At 47.7% G+C, this 17,637-nt stretch overlaps 1 protein-coding gene across 8 annotated transcripts in view; it reads right to left on the reverse strand.

Moving 5' to 3' along the window:
- The window catches only part of LOC119440651 (arylsulfatase B-like), an 80,821-nt gene that overhangs the window by 53,913 nt on the left and 9,271 nt on the right, over window positions 1-17,637 (reverse strand). For 2 of the 8 annotated variants that reach the window (XR_007465708.1, XM_049662134.1), the window contains exons 1-5: window positions 16,637-17,221; window positions 14,752-14,911; window positions 12,579-12,691; window positions 6,320-6,430; window positions 3,218-3,343 (exon numbers count right to left, since the gene is read on the reverse strand). Coding sequence is in view for 7 of the 8 variants with exons in the window: in XM_049662134.1 (XP_049518091.1) it covers window positions 3,218-3,343; window positions 6,320-6,430; window positions 12,579-12,691; window positions 14,752-14,911; window positions 16,637-16,813 (687 nt within the window). In the remaining variant the exon portion in view is untranslated. Of the gene's footprint in view, window positions 1-3,217; window positions 3,344-6,319; window positions 6,431-12,578; window positions 12,692-14,751; window positions 14,912-16,636; window positions 17,224-17,637 lie in introns of those variants that run through there. The other 6 variants (XM_049662135.1, XM_049662136.1, XM_049662138.1 and 3 more) reach the window with 4 other exon arrangements.

The raw sequence follows: 17,637 nt of genomic DNA on the forward strand, positions 1-17,637 counted from the left end.
GTTGGCGGTTCTCCAAGTGCTGGATCGGTTGCACTGATGGAAGTGTATCGTGAGGTGTGGGGCGGACGAAGCGCGGAGAAGCAGGAATATACCGGCTCGCAGCTTCCGCGTATGATGCGCGCCGAAGCTCCGTCGGCACAGGTGGTGTGACCTCCCTGGCAAGCGGGACTTGCAGAGCATGCTGCACCTCGTTCCTGATGAGGCTGGATATGGATCCCGCAGCAGGTTGAGGCGGGCAGTGTATTCTTTGCAGCTCGTCGCGTACCACTGATCGGATGAGGTCGCAGAGGGAGTCGATGTTGATGCTACCTCCGGCAGCTCCGATCTGATCCATCGATGACGCGACGCTGATTTGCCGGTCGTACACTGCTGACCGCTGCTGAAGCACTTTTTCCATTGTCGTGGCTTCCGTTAAGAACTCGGCCACAGTCGTCGGGGGACTCCAAACAAGGCCAGCGAAAAGCTGCTCCTTAACCCCTCGCATTAAGTGCCGGAGCTTCCTATCTTCTGCCATGTTCGGGTCAGCTCGACGAAAGAGGCGCGTCATGTCCTCAACGTACATCATCACACTTTCGTTGGGCATTTGGATGCGCGACTGAATGGCCCGCTCGGCGCGTTCACAGCGATCAGCATTGGCGTAACTTGCCCGCAGATGACGACAAAAGTCGCTCCACGACGAGAAGGGTTCGCGGTTCTCGTACCAGGTGCGAGCGCCATCCTCCAGGCTAAAGTATACATTCTTCAGCTTGTTCGCATCGGTCCACCCATTGAAATCAGCGACGCGTTCGAACTGAGCCAACCAGTCTTCGACATCCTCAAGGATGGAGCCATGGAAGACTTTTGGCACTTTCTGTAGCGTATAGTGAGCAGCACTAGTAGTGCCTTCCATACCGCTTTGGTGCGTAGCTGACGTAGTCTCGGGAAGAGGTCCAAGCTCAGGGGGCAATCCTCGGACTCTTCGGCTGGCCCGGTGAACAGGTGTTGTCACTGTAGGCACAGGGCTACCAGGAGGCGTGTAGGACATTTGCTGGGACTACCCAGCACCTCCACCAGTTTGTCACGTGCAACAGAAGCCCTTCAGAGCAAGAAGTCCTGCACCGGCAGAGACGAGTACTAGCCAGGAGATGGCTGACCCCCAAAACGAAAAAACCTCTTCTTCTCTCCTTGCCTGAATACTGGCTCGCGCTCGCCGAAGCTCGAGACCTCGTGGCAATATGATATCCATCTGCGATCACTGTTAGCTCAGCAGCAGAGGCAATCGGCAAGCCCCTTGAAGTGCACAACAAACTCAAATACTGCATAAATGCGCACGGAGGCACCTTCACTGGGCAAGCGATGACAAGCGATGAATTGTGTCGCTGGCCAGCACGCTGTTCATCCCAATGCATCACGGAGGCTTCGCGCACGCAGAAGAACTGGCGTATTTTCACTCTGCTGCGTCACTACGGACCCTACAATGCCGCACAGCAATTTTGCAGCGACAGCCGTTGCCCCCGTCTCTATGGCTGAGTGTCGTTTCAGTTGGTAAAGCGGCGGCCTTAATAACCGCCTCAGTGAAAGCATCTGCGGTGAACAGCCATGCCGCTGCGTTGCCATTCCCCTAATAGACAGGGAATGGCCAGATCATTGTCATGACTGACTTAATCTGCAGCGCCCCTGGCGACTGCTCACCGTATTAACTCCCTCATGCGTGCGACGCTCTAGAATGTATCCGCTTGTAAACATTCGCCTCACTGTCGCCACTCGCGGGAAAAAATGTGCAAATTTTAATCATTCGCTCTATCTCCATTCGTCATCACAAATTTATAGCATTCAAAACGAGAAACCTATACATTAACAAATGAAATGTTCGTTATATTATTTGTTGTAACTTAATGTATTCGATTGAGGGAAAGTGCAGGTGCAAGAATGCACCGCGTGGGCCCTGTTCGCATTCGACAGAGGATAGAACGATAATGCCCGAAACAAGAGGCACGCCCTTGACGCGTCCGAGAAAGGCGTGGCAAGCGGCTCACGGCAAGTGTGCAGATAGACAGCGGGACAGTGACGGTATTGCTAAATTGCGATAATACGTTGATGACAATACGCGGCGCTAGCGCGTTTTGTTGCGCAGTCTTCTGTGCTTGAAGCGCGGAAGCACTGTGCCGCGCAGGGTGCGCTGATGTTGCCATACGCGGCTTTATCTCGACATTTCTTTTTGTCTGCTGTTTTTGCACGTTCCTCGCTATCTGCGTTCACTGAATGCCATCGAGCAAACTCGGGTAAAACTCGTGCGAACGAGAAACTCGGCACATCCTGCATAGCACCCCTGGTCACAGGTTCGCCTAAATAACAGCTAGTTTTTTCGGACTTGCGTTGCGCCACGGTGGTTGCTCACCGTCACTACAACGTGACAATATCTTAGTTTGTTGTTGTTGTTGTTGTTGTTGTTGTTGTTGTTGTTGTTGTTGTTGTCGTCGTCGTCGTCGTCGTCGTCGGTTGTTGTAGGCCGTCATCCCCTAAGCGCCTGAACGCACCTTACGCCTCACGTGGACCGTTAGAGCGTTACGCACTCCCTGTTACCGTGACTCCCACTCATTAACGGGAATACCAGCACTTTTGACAACACGTTATGAAGGCGCATTCAACAAAAATTCTTAAAGCTTATATTTTTAGCGTCCAGCATATTCTGTGCGAAAGATGTCGTGAGGCACCTGGAAGTTTTCCTTTGTAAATCAAGTGCTCGCAGTTGATGTAAATTCTGTATTGTTTGCAAATCCCGTGAAAAAAAACATAACAGTGAGGGAGACAGGAAAACAGAAAAGTGGGAAGGCGATTCAACCTCTTGTTGAAATCGATGAAAGACAACGTCTCCCAGGGCGAAATGGGGGTGAGAATGGAGTGTATGAACCGTTTGAGTAATAGTGACAGCCACGCTGGAGCGACATCGTTTGCTAGATTTCAACTTGAGGTTGAATTCGTCGTCATCCCAATCATCATTATCACCACATTCATCATCACCGCGACTCTCAGGATAACCCTCATCGCCATCAGTCATCATCAGCTTTGTAACATATTTAGATTGCACCACCTTCAGGGTGGGCCCACGAAAGAGGCTAGAAATAGACGTTAGCAACAGACATACCCGATACAGAAAAGTGGCAGTGACTCGCCAAGGAAGACATTTTCTTTAAAAAACAAATCAGGCAAGTAGGCATAAACAAGATACAATGAACACCTGACAACTTCTCCGCTTGCTGATGATGTGCTCTGCCCTCCTTGTGTAAAGGGTAGTGGAATATGTTCCCTTGTCCGTGAACAGCGGCTCCCTGTTTAACCAGAAGTCATGACCAACGTGGCTCGCCTAAATAAAGAAAAGAAAAGAAAACAGGTGTACAATGGAAATCATCCTCACTCCAAGCAAAACGCAAAAATTTTAACTGTCAATTTTACTGTCTCCTAAGATAATCAGTTTACGTTGGGCTTGCGGAATGAATCATGACATGTTGACTAACAGTTCACAAAGCCTTCGAATATACTTTCAAGCAAAAGTAAGAAATAAGCAGATTCAGATATAAAATAACTTCCTTATCGCTGACGTGTTTTATTATTTAGTGCACGCTAGCGAAAATTAAACACGTATGGGCTTACAAAGAACGATGAATTTCAGTAGACATTCATTAGCTAAGCTAGCACGTAGAATGGCTGCCGTTTCATTGATGCCAGACCTCCCATGTCACGCAAACCTGAATGTATACAGAATGAATCATTCGAGAATTCAATCCCGTCACATGTTACTGTGCTATTGTTTCGCTAAGGTACGATTAAATAATTCTTCTGATGCAGTGGGAAATCCTAGCAACAATGTTGTTGCAGGTTGTCGACGAACTATAAATTGTTCATTAATAAAAAAATTATAACATGAGACGAAGTTAGTATGTACATTGTGGCGATAAAGCAGCATTCATATAAGTTCGTAGGTACTTAACTGAATAAAGAAAAAAACAGCAACAAAGCGGCACGTTCCGCTATTTCATTGACGGCACACAAGTCACCCAAACTCATACTAGCATGAGTTCATAAACAGTACTGTAAAAAATAGATAAGTCCGAGGAAACCAATTCTGTAATATAAGTAAAAAAAATCGCACCATAATCCGAAGGGCGAATCATTGACAACGATAATAAGGTTTAACGAACGAGCCAGCGAGAGCTTACTCTCCTCCACCCTCAGGTTTCTCTCCGCCACTCCCTTGCCCGAGAGCACACACCATTTCCCTCGGCGAGCAGCGTCGAATTCTTTCCCACAGGTTCAACTACCGTCCTACCACCGACCTACCAGGAAAACGGTCGAAAGAACCAAAGAAAACAATTCGCGTTCTCTCTCGCTACCGCTAGAAAAGTGCTCATTTCCGGTTCTTTTGTATTTTAACGTTTCATTTAACGACGTAGTAGTCGCACCGTATACAGCGATACAGACAATTATAGCCTAATCACTGGTAATTTCAATGGATGAATACAATAGTCTATCAGACAATTCATGAGAAGTCTTATGTAAAACTTCAAGGAAGCACCTCAAGAAACACGAATCAAAGTAATAATTTCCTATTTTTAGTATAAGTACTTATAGCGAAAAATTACACCATCTTCCCGTAGGGGAACCCTGAGTAGTATGTGAAGCAGCCATGGGGTCGACTCAAGTTCCCATTAGTTTTCAGATCGGCCTGTCGCCGCTGCCGTTTCGTGGCAGCGGCTCGAGCCCTCTTCTCCGCGACTCGGTCCACGGCGCTGACACTGGCGTTGACGCTGGCGCTGTCCGTGGCACTCATCGCGGCGTTGCGGGAGGAGAATTCTTTCTTTCTTTATTTCTTTAAAGACCCCACACGGGGGTATTACATAAGGGGTGGGTTTATAAACAATAGTTAAAACTAGTTGGTCCAGCGTAGGGAGCCTACATGCAAGCGCTTGCATGTAGGTTCCCTAGTCCAGTGAGAGACACGCCAGCGTGAAGCAGAACGCCTTCGCGCGTTCGCCGTGCACGCTGCCAACTCAGCTGCTCGCATTCCTGAAGCTGAGCGCGTCGCAACTCAACTGGCTGCCCAAGACACTACGGAGTTGTACCAAAATGCTCGTACGACTCGGAATGCCGAAGCGACTCGGAAGCTGGACGCCGCTCGTAAACAGGACTCCGCGCGCGAAGCAAACCTGCAACACGGTCGCTGGCCCTCAAATCGTCCGCCTTTCGCTGCAGCGGACCGTGAGTTCACGAAGCAAACATGCAACAGCTTCTGTGAAGACGCGTTTCACTTTCGTGTTCTACCGATTCCTATGAAAGAGGGGTCAACCATATTTTTTTTTTTTTTAGGGGCGAAGCTCCTTAGGGTGTGGCTCTGTCCCTCCTCTGTAGTATGTAGTAGTAGTAGTCGTCGTCATCGTAGTAGGTAGCCACGTCTACTTTTCTGAAAAAAAAAAATTCCGAAAGGTGTGTACCTAGCGCGGAATCGAACCAGGGACCCCTCGCTTCCGAACGCGCGGCGCTAACCACTACGCCACCAAGCGCACATGGACACACGCACCACGATGACAATACCCAACATTAATGAAAGACTGCGCGTTTCTAACGCGTTTGTGCTAGCGCGTTACGGCCCGTGTAAGAAGCTGGTGTAAGACGCTGTGGCCTCTCCGCCTTACCCCCGTATTCATAAACGCTGATGGTGTCGGCAAACGTGGTGAACGTTCCGGCTTGTGTAAACGGCTGCGTAAGACGCTGTGGCCTCTCCCCCTTACTAGAGAGTACTGCACGTTTTTAACGCATTTGTGCTAGCGTCCCCTTAAGCGGGAGATGGTGCAATTATAATTAAGGGCGCTGTTATAAAATGGGAATGACGTCACATATGGCGCGTGTCATTGGTGGAAGTCAATGGTTCGATTTAGTGCGGCGAGACTGGGCGAATTACACGGAAGATTCACGGTTTACCGATGATTCCCTCCGGAGCTTCGCCCACTCATCATCATTCACCCCGTGGATATGCGGTGTTTTTTTTTTGTTTTTTTTTTTTGAACGTACAATATAATCGCGTGCTTGTTGAAAAATATATCCAAGCCAAGGAGAATGAGTACTGTTCATGCAAAGATTTTAGGCCATGTTATTTACCACCCAGCTATTTATTCCAACACTCGCAGTCACAAGAAATGCATATGTCTCGCATTGTCCATGTTTCTCACTGAAAAAAAAAACTTAATGAATGGGCATTGGGATGCAAACGCAACTGCTAATCCGACTGTATACGCGGCTGCACAATATAAGTCAAGAAGCAGTGGCGTTATCAATACGCACGTACGTAGCTGAGGTTGTGAGTGTAGTAGTCCTCGCCTTCGTTGTAGAAGCCGTAGAAACTGTCGAAGCCCCGGTGATTTGGAGTGATAGATTCCTTGTAATAACCGAGGTGCCACTGTGCGTAGAAGGTCAACATTAGGACATGCATATGTGTAAAATAGTAGAGGCGGGTTCTAATGCACATTGAGGATGTTTTCTTTATGATTATGAGCTTTATTGAGCATAGTAAGCTATTGCTTAGAAACAAATATAGTTTGATGAGAAAATCCTGCTGATACTTATCCTGCGCAGCGTTTGAGCAGCCCGTGCGCTTGAAGAATCCGTTTTGTTGCGGTAGATTGAGACTAATTCGGAAATACACAGCGAGGCAACAGTAGTTACCTGAAGCAGACGCACAGGTCAACTGGTCGCCGTGCCATTAGCTATGCGCCTACACGAGCATGAAGCGAGCGCATCACGTATGCTAGTGCATCACCTTTTCATTTCATTTTATTCGATCAATGCGAGAAATATCCACAAGGACAAGCACAAGAAAACTACCTGTCGCCATACTGGGCCTCTAATGAGTTGTTAAAAAGAGTTGTCCAATGGTACTACAAACATTGCTTGATAAGGTCATTCGTACAGGTCTAAAACAACCTATAGGTTTCTTTTTTTCCAGGCATCCCCGAAGCGAAACAGCTTATCTTAAGCTTTCATAAGCTTATATCATAAGCTTATAAACAGCTTATCTTTTAAGCTTTTGGCTCGGCCGTGGAGCGTTAGCCGAAAACTGTGCCTGGCGACGACGTCGCCGCGCGCTGCCTAGCAACGACTCGCACAGCTGGTGTGAGACGTTGCTAGGCGACCCACGTGACGTCATCGCTAGGCGAGGTTACCACCCTCCCCAGGTTACCCTCGCCACCGCGCGAGGCGCGGCCGACGTATCCGGCGTTCGTCGGCCGCGCCTCGCGCCGGGCTATAGACCTTTTCATAAACCGACGTTTGAGCAGCGCCATTTGCCGACACGGGCGACGTCTAGCGTCAGAACAGGTTATGCCGCCATTTTGGACTGTGCGCTTTGCGAGAGCAGGCCATGTGAGCAGGCCGGCCGCACTTCGGTTGTGTGATCTTCGCCGCGCATTATTTCGATTGTTTTCTTCGGCTTCGCTTGTCTTGTGCCGCTTGAATTGTTACATGTTTCACGTGCTCGCGTGAGCGCTCAGTGTAGTGTGCCATGGCAACAGCAAGCCCAGCCAGTTTTGTCGTCGGTAGCGGCGGCAGCTGCGTCTGCTTCGTCGAGACCTGGCGTGCTAATCAGCGATATATTTCATTGTTATTGCTGGGCACATGTGACCGTATCGTCGATTGAATCTGATCACCATTACGTTTCGCGGTTGAGGGTTGCCTCGTTTAGCGAAAGCAGGCGCGTACGTAGCTGTCGGGCAATGATTAGAACCAGGCGCCGCGGCCCCACGACGCGTGACGGTGATCACAGATGCCAGCGCAACTGAGCCAGCGCAAGCCCAGGAGCTAGATTTTTATTTTTAGTATTTAGTATTTATTTATTTATACTGCCAATCCCAATAGGGATTATAACAGGACTTGTTATAAAGATATATTTGTTTACCTATTTTTTACGTTTGTTTACCTGGAATGGCTTTTCCTTCGAATTTCTGAATTTGGAACAAGCTTCGCTCACGGTGAACCTTAACGTAGATCGTGCGCGAAGTTTGTATTGAAGATATCGCGTACGGCACGAATTGTTCGTGTGCGCTGTCTCTGAAGCGAAATAAGCCAATAATATATTGCAGCGTTAGGGCCATCTTTGCTCTTTCTCTTGTTTCCCTTACACCGTCTCACTGTGCTATGTTCATAATAAAATAATGTCGAGTCTTAACAATTGTTGAATAAATACCTGTGCATATGACTGTAAACCACTACTGACCATGAGTGAAAAGCGCTTAGTGGTCAGCGAAGCGGTCACTGCACGCACGTAAGTATTTCACTTTATCGACTGTGCAAATAATTTATTTTTTTCGTTATTGTTATTCTTGCAAGCATGATGCTATTGTCCGCGTACCCATGCGAATACCGTTTTTACGTTCTTACTTACGCGGGCTCATTTAGCGCGTTTCTACGCCACACACATTTAGCGCATTACGGTTCCCGAACTCTAGCACTGGCGCTAGGCCGCGCTGATGAGGTTGACACGTTCGTTTTTGCATTCTCTTGCTGCCCAAGCGCATAGACAACGCTCAAAGATGGGTGTGCTCGATGCAGCATCACACTGTTGAAGATAATTACCTTTATGGGCAGGGCCCCGCAGGGTGCGTGTGAACGCAGATACAATGTTTTGGTGGACACAGGGTCTGCATACATCTTCCATAGGACACGATTTTTCCAGATCGTTGCGAAGTGTATTTACCGACTAGTTCTCTCGCGGAGTGCTCCAATTTGTCTTATACCGGTGTCACACAGCCACTTTTGATAGCGATCGAGACCTCGGAATGTTCGACCGCGATTGCTTCCCTTCCGCAGATTGAGCAAAGAAGCCAATCACGACCGAGAAAATCGACCCATATCGGGCTCGATCACGATCAAAAGAGCGCCGTGTGACCCCCGTATTAGGCACTGGAATGAAGTCGTGTTTGAAAGAATAACAAATGTAGCCTCTGCGACTTCATACGAGAAAATATTGCATCGAACAGCTGACAATTCTCCCAACCTATTGGGAAATGTGCCGAAAAGAGCTTACCAAAATGCGTTATTTTACTGATGTTAGACTGAAATGCCAAGTCCTCAGGTGATGCAGGAAACCGGCGATACGTGAACATACCACATCGCGGCAGTGGTCTCGCGGAGTGCTGTGTTGTGGACACACTTAGTCCCCAAAATTGTTATTTTCCGCTGGTTTTTTGTGCACCCATAAACTGCACAGTGCTGGCCTGTAGGCTTTTGATGAGTATATATGTCAATATTTACGAGCGTAAGTCATTCTTGACAAAAATAAACGGAAACATCGAAGGAAAGCTACCACTCCGCAATGCAAGCGCAAGGCGAGCACACAGTTCAGACCGAACAGGCAACACTGACACATACTCTCCACGCCAGACCGTCGGAAGCGCCCTCGTGAAAACGTCTATAGAGGGCTGCGCTTTCGCTGACGTGGCGTCCGCGTGCCGAGGGCGCTCGTGCGTCAACGTTTCGTCGAACTAAAAAAGTTTCAGTGGCTTAGCTCGGCTATGCCAGGATATACGTAGCGTTAGCAAAGGTTCAGCTGATTATTCTTAGCTTTCCTGGTTGTCTCCTGCGTGCACGACACGAAGCTTTGGCCACAGCTTTAGAGGACATGTAAATGCTTTCAGAGCTCATTACGCCTTGTCCAAACGGCGTGAGCAACGTATACGGTGCTTGTACTAAAAGCGGGGCTAGAAATGTATTTCAAGCTCTCCAAACTTTCCGCTTATGAATTAAATCGGGATCAGTGTGCTCTGCGTTCTTTATTTGGCAAACATTTTGAACCAGCGGCTTGTCATATTTCTGACTCAGTAAAGTTCCTTGGTGCGGCCACTATCTGATCGTTTACTTTTAGCGTAATCATTCGCGCGTATGCTCTGTTGCGATAGATTTGTTCTTGCTGCCCACAAAGCTTGGGATTTAAATGTTCTGTACTTTGTGGTAGCCCGTAGCAAAGACGGATTATCGCTAGTCCCTCGCTTACTCTGTGGACCGTCACGAAACATTCAGCTTCCAGCATTCGTGTCTTGTCGGTGTAGTCGCCGCCACTCATGCTCCGGCACATTGATTCAAGTGTGCGCCTGTTCACTCACACGTTGGCGATAGGGTGGGCGTAAGTTTTCGTGCAAGTAAGGGTGGATGTGTGTAGAATGTAGATAACGTGCGGGAAACTTACAATGCCAGTAAGTGGCACTACTTCATTTTGTAACGAGCGGTACTCACTCCCAAGTGCCGACGTTGCGGAATTGAAGTCCTTTATTTGGAGGTTAGCTATACAGCGCAGGTGGATGAATTATATGTCTTTATCCTTGAGGAAAGCCGTGCATCGCGAAGGGCGCCAACACAGGCAGTCCTTATGCAGCAGCTGCGACACAGGTTGATTCCATTCATTAATAGACAGTTTTAGCAGAGCGCCGCTCACGCTCCGCTCCGCTCAGATTTCACGCTCTGAGATACTGCAGGGAACTGCGTAGATTTCTCATTTGATAAGCGCGTCTTGCCGAGACGCGAGCGATGCGCTATCAACTCGGCTGCAAAATGACGAAGAGGCCAAGTAGACACGCTGTCACGCTCCGCTCAATCGACTTTATAGCGGAGCGAAGGCTTTGGCTTTTCTTCGCGGTTGCTTGGTCCCTTTCACACCATTTCCTTTTGTTCCTGGGCTTCGGTGTCGTCTTCGTCACGTACTGTGGTAAATTCGGAAGAATCGTGGGAACAGCGTTTTCTGATAGCAGTGGCAATTGTCGCGAGGAATTCACACCTCTTTGCATTCTATATTTATAAGGTGTACAGGTCCTTAATTATGAATCGCGGTTCGAAGTGTAAATCACAGACTCGCAAGATTCCTCCAGTGTCTTATCTGCGCGGTTGAGGTTCCTCTCCCATTCCTTTCGCCGTTCTTCATCACGTGGAACGCTGAGCAAAGACGCCTTTGGTGCATCTTTCACACGACTGTAGGCAGATCTGCACTCGGGTTCAAAGCAGTATTTTCGACGGCGGCTAGCCATTCTCACTCACTAAGAGTGCACATTGAGTAAAGCGTCAAGCAGAGAGCAAGCAGAGAGGATATTGCTGAAAGCGCCGGCGGGACTTGCAGTCGAGAGCCGACAACGTCGACATTAAGTGGTTAGCGTTTCGTCGAAACTAAAAAAGTTTTCAGTGGCTTAGCTCGGCCAGCCAGGATTATAAGTTAGCGTTTAGCAAGTTCAGCCTGATTATTCTAGCTTCCTGGTGTTCTACGATCCACCTAATTGGCCAGGCAACTACCTTTCGGGATCCGATGAGTCAAGCTCTCCGTCTTCTGCGCTGTTGAGCATCATTTGCGCTCTCCTTCCATGGCTATACCACACTGGCAAACGCCAGTCAGAAGCGCAGCGGCTCCAGCGCAGTGTCAGACGGCGACTGCACAGCGAGCGCGCGCCGGCGCCAGTGCGTCTACCACGGCTACGACGTCACTCCTCTGGAATGCGCAGACCGGCGGCGGTGAGTCGCGCGCGGCGGCGGCGGAGTGCGCGAGAGGTGCCGGCTCCGGTGGCTCCGGTGCGCAAGCCGTGTGACATCACCGATGCTTGCGCATGCGCAGCACGGCTCTTGATGTGCCGCGCGAAACGGGCTTGGCTAGGCCAGTGTAGCTAACGCTACAAAAGTGGTCTTTAGAAGACTGCGCGCCGACCCCGATTATAGTCCGGATGCTCGGGTCGGCTAAGTTTGGCTAAGAACCAGCCAAGTCAAATCAAGTTAAGCAAAGAAAAGCAAGGTTAAAGCTAGGGAAGGGCCACCAGCTTCGCTGTTTGCCCAGTGTTCGCACCACTTAGTGTGAAGCTGCCTCTAATATTTTATCTTGAATACGAAACTTTACGCCATACGTCAAAGGTGGCTCGCCTTCAATGGACTAGAATAAAGCTTCCCCACTGTCCCGCTTCGGTCAGACTAGTTCTACTGACAGCCACATCTCTTATAACGCTACATGTTGCCAGATTTAAAACTGCGAGACAACCCTTGAATGCGACGCGCCGCCATTGAGCAGAGCGTGAGAGCGGCGGCGCCTCGGACCCATATGTCGCAAGAGATGTCACGGCGCGCACGAAGTTTCTGAGGCCATGCATTACCTTAGACTGGCAAGCGTGCGTCGGTGATGCAGTAGTGATAAGCATGCACCGTTCATTTCACATACACATTTCTTCTCCTTAGCGCAATTTACCAGTCATCTAGACACATTCACTGGGAGTCATCCGGAAGGTAAAGTGATTCTTACATGAGTCGAAAGCTGAGCTAAAGCCGCAGTGTCTTCTCAACCTTGCTCAAGCAGACATTCGCGTATGCGCAAGTATATTGAATGTGGTTATATTCGATTAAGACTGCGTGCAGTTCTAATCCCCTGCTTTTTCGTCACATAGAGACCCACCTTTCTGTTGCGCCTACCGTTATTATGCTGGAACAAGATGTGCATCTTGCTGCAACAATTCACGATTGAAGAAAACGCTGCACAAGAGCAATTGCCTAAGAATAAATGCGCAGTTAAGAGCTCAATAGCACACGCATACCTTTCCCACCAGGTGAGTTTCGTATCCAAGTTCCTTGAGGTACTGAGGCATAATGCGCACGTTCTCAGGCAGCCCCCACCGCTGAGCTATACCAATGGGATAACCCTGCATACCTGGGAGAAAGACGACCGCACAAAGGATATAAAACTATGTGAGGCAAAACAAATTGCCGTAGTGTTTGATTGCTTGTTTGTTTGCTTGCTTGCTTGCTCGTTTGTTTGTTTGTTTGTCTGTTCGTTTGTTTGTTTGCTTGTCTGTTTGTTTGTTTCTTTGCTTGTTTCGTTCTTACGTTAAGCGTATAGAATGACCTAAAAGCCACATTCGTACAATACTTTCGACCTACGCAGAGTGCCATGCATGCTTACATTTTTCAGTAATGTTCTGTCACGTGTCTCTCCAAATTATTCTTCTCAACATTTACTCAAAGATTCTTTCTCTCCGTGCACTCAGAGAAAGTCGGCGTACCCGAATCATAATTTAGGTTCATCTGTAGCATGTGTTAGGGACACGTGTGAAGCATGATTATGCCATAATTTGTATAGTCGCCGTAATTGTCGAATTATGGCGTTCCTGTAAAAAATCAGCACTTCACCTTCGATATGTGAGGTTTTATATCGAAGTTGGATTGTAGTCAGTGTCACAGGCACGTAAGGTTTCAGCTGAAGGCTTGTGTAGTAGTATAACCATGGCTTACATAACTCCTGCATCTTGTGCTGCTTGCGAACCCACAGATTCAGTTACAACGATATGAAACAAACTGACAATCAACGCAGAGAAATCTTTTTTTTTTGCTTCATTATTTATTTGCCTCTTATGGTTGCATCTAACAAAAAAACTCGAGTCCCTCGGTTCCCTTTGTTCTCATCGCTCATCGCAAGTTCAGCAAGAGGTAACTTCGCCATGACGACCCTTTTGATTGTTTGTATAGCCTTAAGTGCTCACCGCAGACCTGTACTTTCCTTCTATTCCCGTGGCCACCGCAGTGAGTTCTCTCAAGGTTACAAATTATATAAAAATTGGGAGTAAAAAATGTTTTTGATCTATTACAATTTTCATGTTAATCAGTATTTCTTCAGTAGTTTTCCTCCTCTGGACCCCGGCACACACCGACGTCCCGCTCGCGGGCAACGAGGCGGCCCACGCCGCGGCTCGAGGTCTCACTGGCCAAGCCGTGGCAGACTACGTGGCCGCCGCCTCCGCCACCGAGTGCGGGGCGTCGGATCTGCCGGATCGAGACACTACAACAGACACTACAACAGACACTACAACAGACACTACAACAGACACGCTGCAACAACAACAATCACAATGGCTGTGGGGCGATCGCCTGACCACGTTCAGAGACCTCACACAACATTACAGACTCGAAAGACGCACATTCCCGTAAACTTACGCTTACTACAAACACACAGTTACCCAAGTCCGGCAGTCTTACGCAACTGTTACCCTAGCTTATATCTGACTGACGCGTGTAAAGCGTGCGGACTCAGAGCAAAGCAGCGACACATGCTCTGGGAATGTGCCGGCAACAACGGTACTGAAACCACCGCCGTTCGTGACGCGCCCAAAACGGCAGGCGTTACTGGATTAAAGGAAGCCTCGAGCTCGCTCATTCCCGCCTTTGCCCCGGCTGCTGGGGCCGCCGCGGACCTTCTCCGTCGGCAGTCGCCGCCGCTGGGAGGCGGCCCTAAAAAGTTCGGTGCTGGAAGACCAGCTCTGGGCCGTCCGGCAAGCCGTAGATGCCGCCCGAGTCCAAGGACTTCGAGCCGACACCTGAGGCCACTAAAAGCAAAGTGCCGGCACTTTAAATAAAGTTTATTTCTTCTTCTTCTTCTTCTTCTTCAGTAGTTTTCATCACTCATAGCGCATTAGCCCATATACCCGTGAAAGGGAGGAACGGCAGGCGCATGCTTCCAATCGCTTCAACTGATCCCCCAGCTAAATCTATCTATCTATCTATCTATCTATCTATCTATCTATCTATCTATCTATCTATCTATCTATCTATCTATCTATCTTCTTTCCTTCTTTCTATCTATCTATCTATCTATCTATCTATACCGCAAATGTATCGAATTGTGCTCAAGCCTATTCCTATAGTAATTAACCGCTTAGCACCTTGTCAACACCCGGAACGCTATCCATTATTAAGAATAAGCTGGCGAGACGACACCTGTGCGTATCGGATAAAGACCCGTCATGAGGGCAGCCCTTGATGGAGTGCAGAGCGGCTGGACATAGTAGTTGTTCAGTATCACACCATCGGCAGCCAAGGTATCCAAGTTGGGTGTCGGGATCTGAGAGGAGCCATGGAAGCTCACGTCTGACCATCCCTGCGGTGAAGACGAAACAGTGTTCCTACGAGAGGCACGAGCGCGAAGCTAGCCAACAATATTATTTCACCTTACAATTTCACAAAGGCAGTCGTCCATACACACATGCGATGATAAGCTGTGCGTCGGCTCATTGTTCACCATGAAACTACTTCACCATCACGCAATCGACAAGGGGCCCAACATCATCTACCAGTTGATACCGGGTCACTGCGGAATTTATTGCAATCACAGCGTGGATGACGCTGCCCGATCGCCCTAACGATTGTGCCCATATTATATCAACACCATTGTTGAGAACATGTGCTACAAGAAGGCTTCACTCCCTCGCACGCGAGCTTGCACGCACTCAGTGAAACACCAGTGAATTCCCCAATGCACGTCTCCACTGATTGGATCCACGTGTGAAATTCCCTATTCTACCAGGGATACCACGAGCGAAAGCAGCACCAAGCCGGGCCGCCTGCGGCCCGGCTTGGCATTCACGAACGCCTATTCCATCTGAATTGAAATGGCCGACAGCCCTGCTTGCGACAAGTGTGGGGGAAATGATCGAGCCCCTGCTCTGTGAGAGTCCCCATTACAATGGGGCAAAAAAAGGGCTCGCGACTGCGTTCGAAAAACTGGACGATTGCCCTTTGACAGATGAAAAAGTTTTAGGACACTGATACAGACGGATTTCGGCACTGAAGGCCTTAAGTGCTCTGCTCAAGTTCTTAAGGGCTCGTGAATTGTGCGACTGACTTTAAAAGTTGTAACACGTAGCATCGCGTTATTGTGTGAATTTTTCTCACTTAATTTTTTATTTGTTTCTTTTATCACCTTTTATTATCTTTAAAACTTTCTGCAGCACAAGGTATCCAGCCGGTACTTACTCTGGCTAACCTCCCTGTCTTATCAAGCGTTACCAATGGGTGCTCCCCAGAAATCCATCAATATATTCGCGGCCACATGTGAAATTCTTCGAGGCATTAGCAACTGTCTCATTCCTTGTTTCTTTTTTGTGAGCATTCATGAGGACAATGCAAGACATACTTTCTTGCTACTTTCTTGCGTATAGCATTTGTGTCAGAAAGAGAAAACCTGACCGCATGATAAGACCATATACAAGGTCAGTTTCAATTAATACCTCTGTGCTGGACTCCGAACATTTGGCACATTCTTGTTTATTTATTATAAGGTGTTCTTGTTTGCTGGTAATATTGTTCAGGAGTAGTTTCAGTTCCAAAGACGCCGAATACGCAATGTAAACTCACAGCCTATACATAACCTGTGTTGATAGCACAGTGTTTCCCTACATTCTATAGATAACATGCATCCGTAAGGGCAAGGGTTTTCGCATGCCCCATGTGAAACCGGAAAGCGCGCGATAAAGTACGACAGCTTTTTTTAATTACACATTTTTGTAGTCTAAGTCCATACCTCGCCGGTTCCAGACACACACCACCCACTTTTTAGCGTGTAACACAAACGTAGTGACTGGCAGATATTCATGGCATACCTAGTATTCAAAGCTAGAAAATAAAATAAAAGCAATTCTTGTGTCTACTTTTGGGGATGTACGAAAGAAGCCACTAAAATACAAGAAAGCGTGCCTTCTTTCTTTCCTGTACAGAAGCACTGAGAAAAACATTCATGCAGTGACGATGTTAGGGCAGCTAGAAAGCCGACGTCGTATCTGGGATAAATGTTTTGCAATATGTATATTGATCACAACATGCTTACCAAGTCGTCGGCAAGGAAGAACACAATGTTTGGATTCGACTTCGGACATATCGCAGCCACCGAAGCGAGTAGAAAAGCCGCCAGGTAATAAACGACCATCTTAAGAACCCTAGTGTGGATATAAAGAAACAACATAGTTGAGTTATTTGTAAGCGTTTTGTACTCAATGTTCATCATTATTCTGAAGATTTTCAACCTGGTTATTTTAGCACATATTACACGTTTCTGCCTCAATCCGAAAATGTACTGTTGTAGACATTGCTTTCTGCTTCTTATCTAACATGGGCAGGTATTTCGGACGTATTGTCGTTATCGTTCCAATGTATGCATATTCAACGTGTGTTGCCAATGTGCAGGGCAACTATCCATAAAAATTCTCGCCAAACCCAATAAATTCCTTTGTTACGCTTTAACATTCCATGCCTTTCGGCGCAGCAAGATGCACGCAGTGCATTTATAGTGGCGCCTGAATTATCTATCAAATCCTTCGACTATACAAACATCCCTACATTGTCAGTAAAGGGAAGCTGTTTAAACGAAATGATCTCTGGTACCCTGCTGCACAGTCAACACCCTCAGAGATGCGCGTTGCACAGTTTGCTAGCGAACAGGACTAAAGAAAATTCATGAAATAAAAAAAAGTTTTGTTGTGCCTACTGGTAAACCAAACTGATGTCGAAGGCGAAAGTAAAAGCAACAGGGAAACTTCCATGCCTTTGCATTAAGCATCATTTGCATTTTTCTTTTTATGTGTTTTCGAAATCAGTCCTGAACAAGCAGCTGACAAGAGTAGTTTACCTGCTTTTTTTCTCAATAGAAAGAAAGAGAAAAAATATTGGAGAAGGTAAAGATGTTAACCCAGAAAACAGTCCGGTAAAGTATACCCTATGCAGGAGAAGAGGAACAGGGAAATAGAAAATAAAGAGAGACAGGAAGGAAAACTTGACGCAACGTGCGTGCGTGATTCATGCTTTGTACTTTCATTCATCAATTTATTCATT

Source organism: Dermacentor silvarum, chromosome 2, assembly GCF_013339745.2.
Source record: "Dermacentor silvarum isolate Dsil-2018 chromosome 2, BIME_Dsil_1.4, whole genome shotgun sequence".
In the NCBI taxonomy this organism is placed as follows: Eukaryota; Metazoa; Arthropoda; class Arachnida; order Ixodida; family Ixodidae; genus Dermacentor; species Dermacentor silvarum.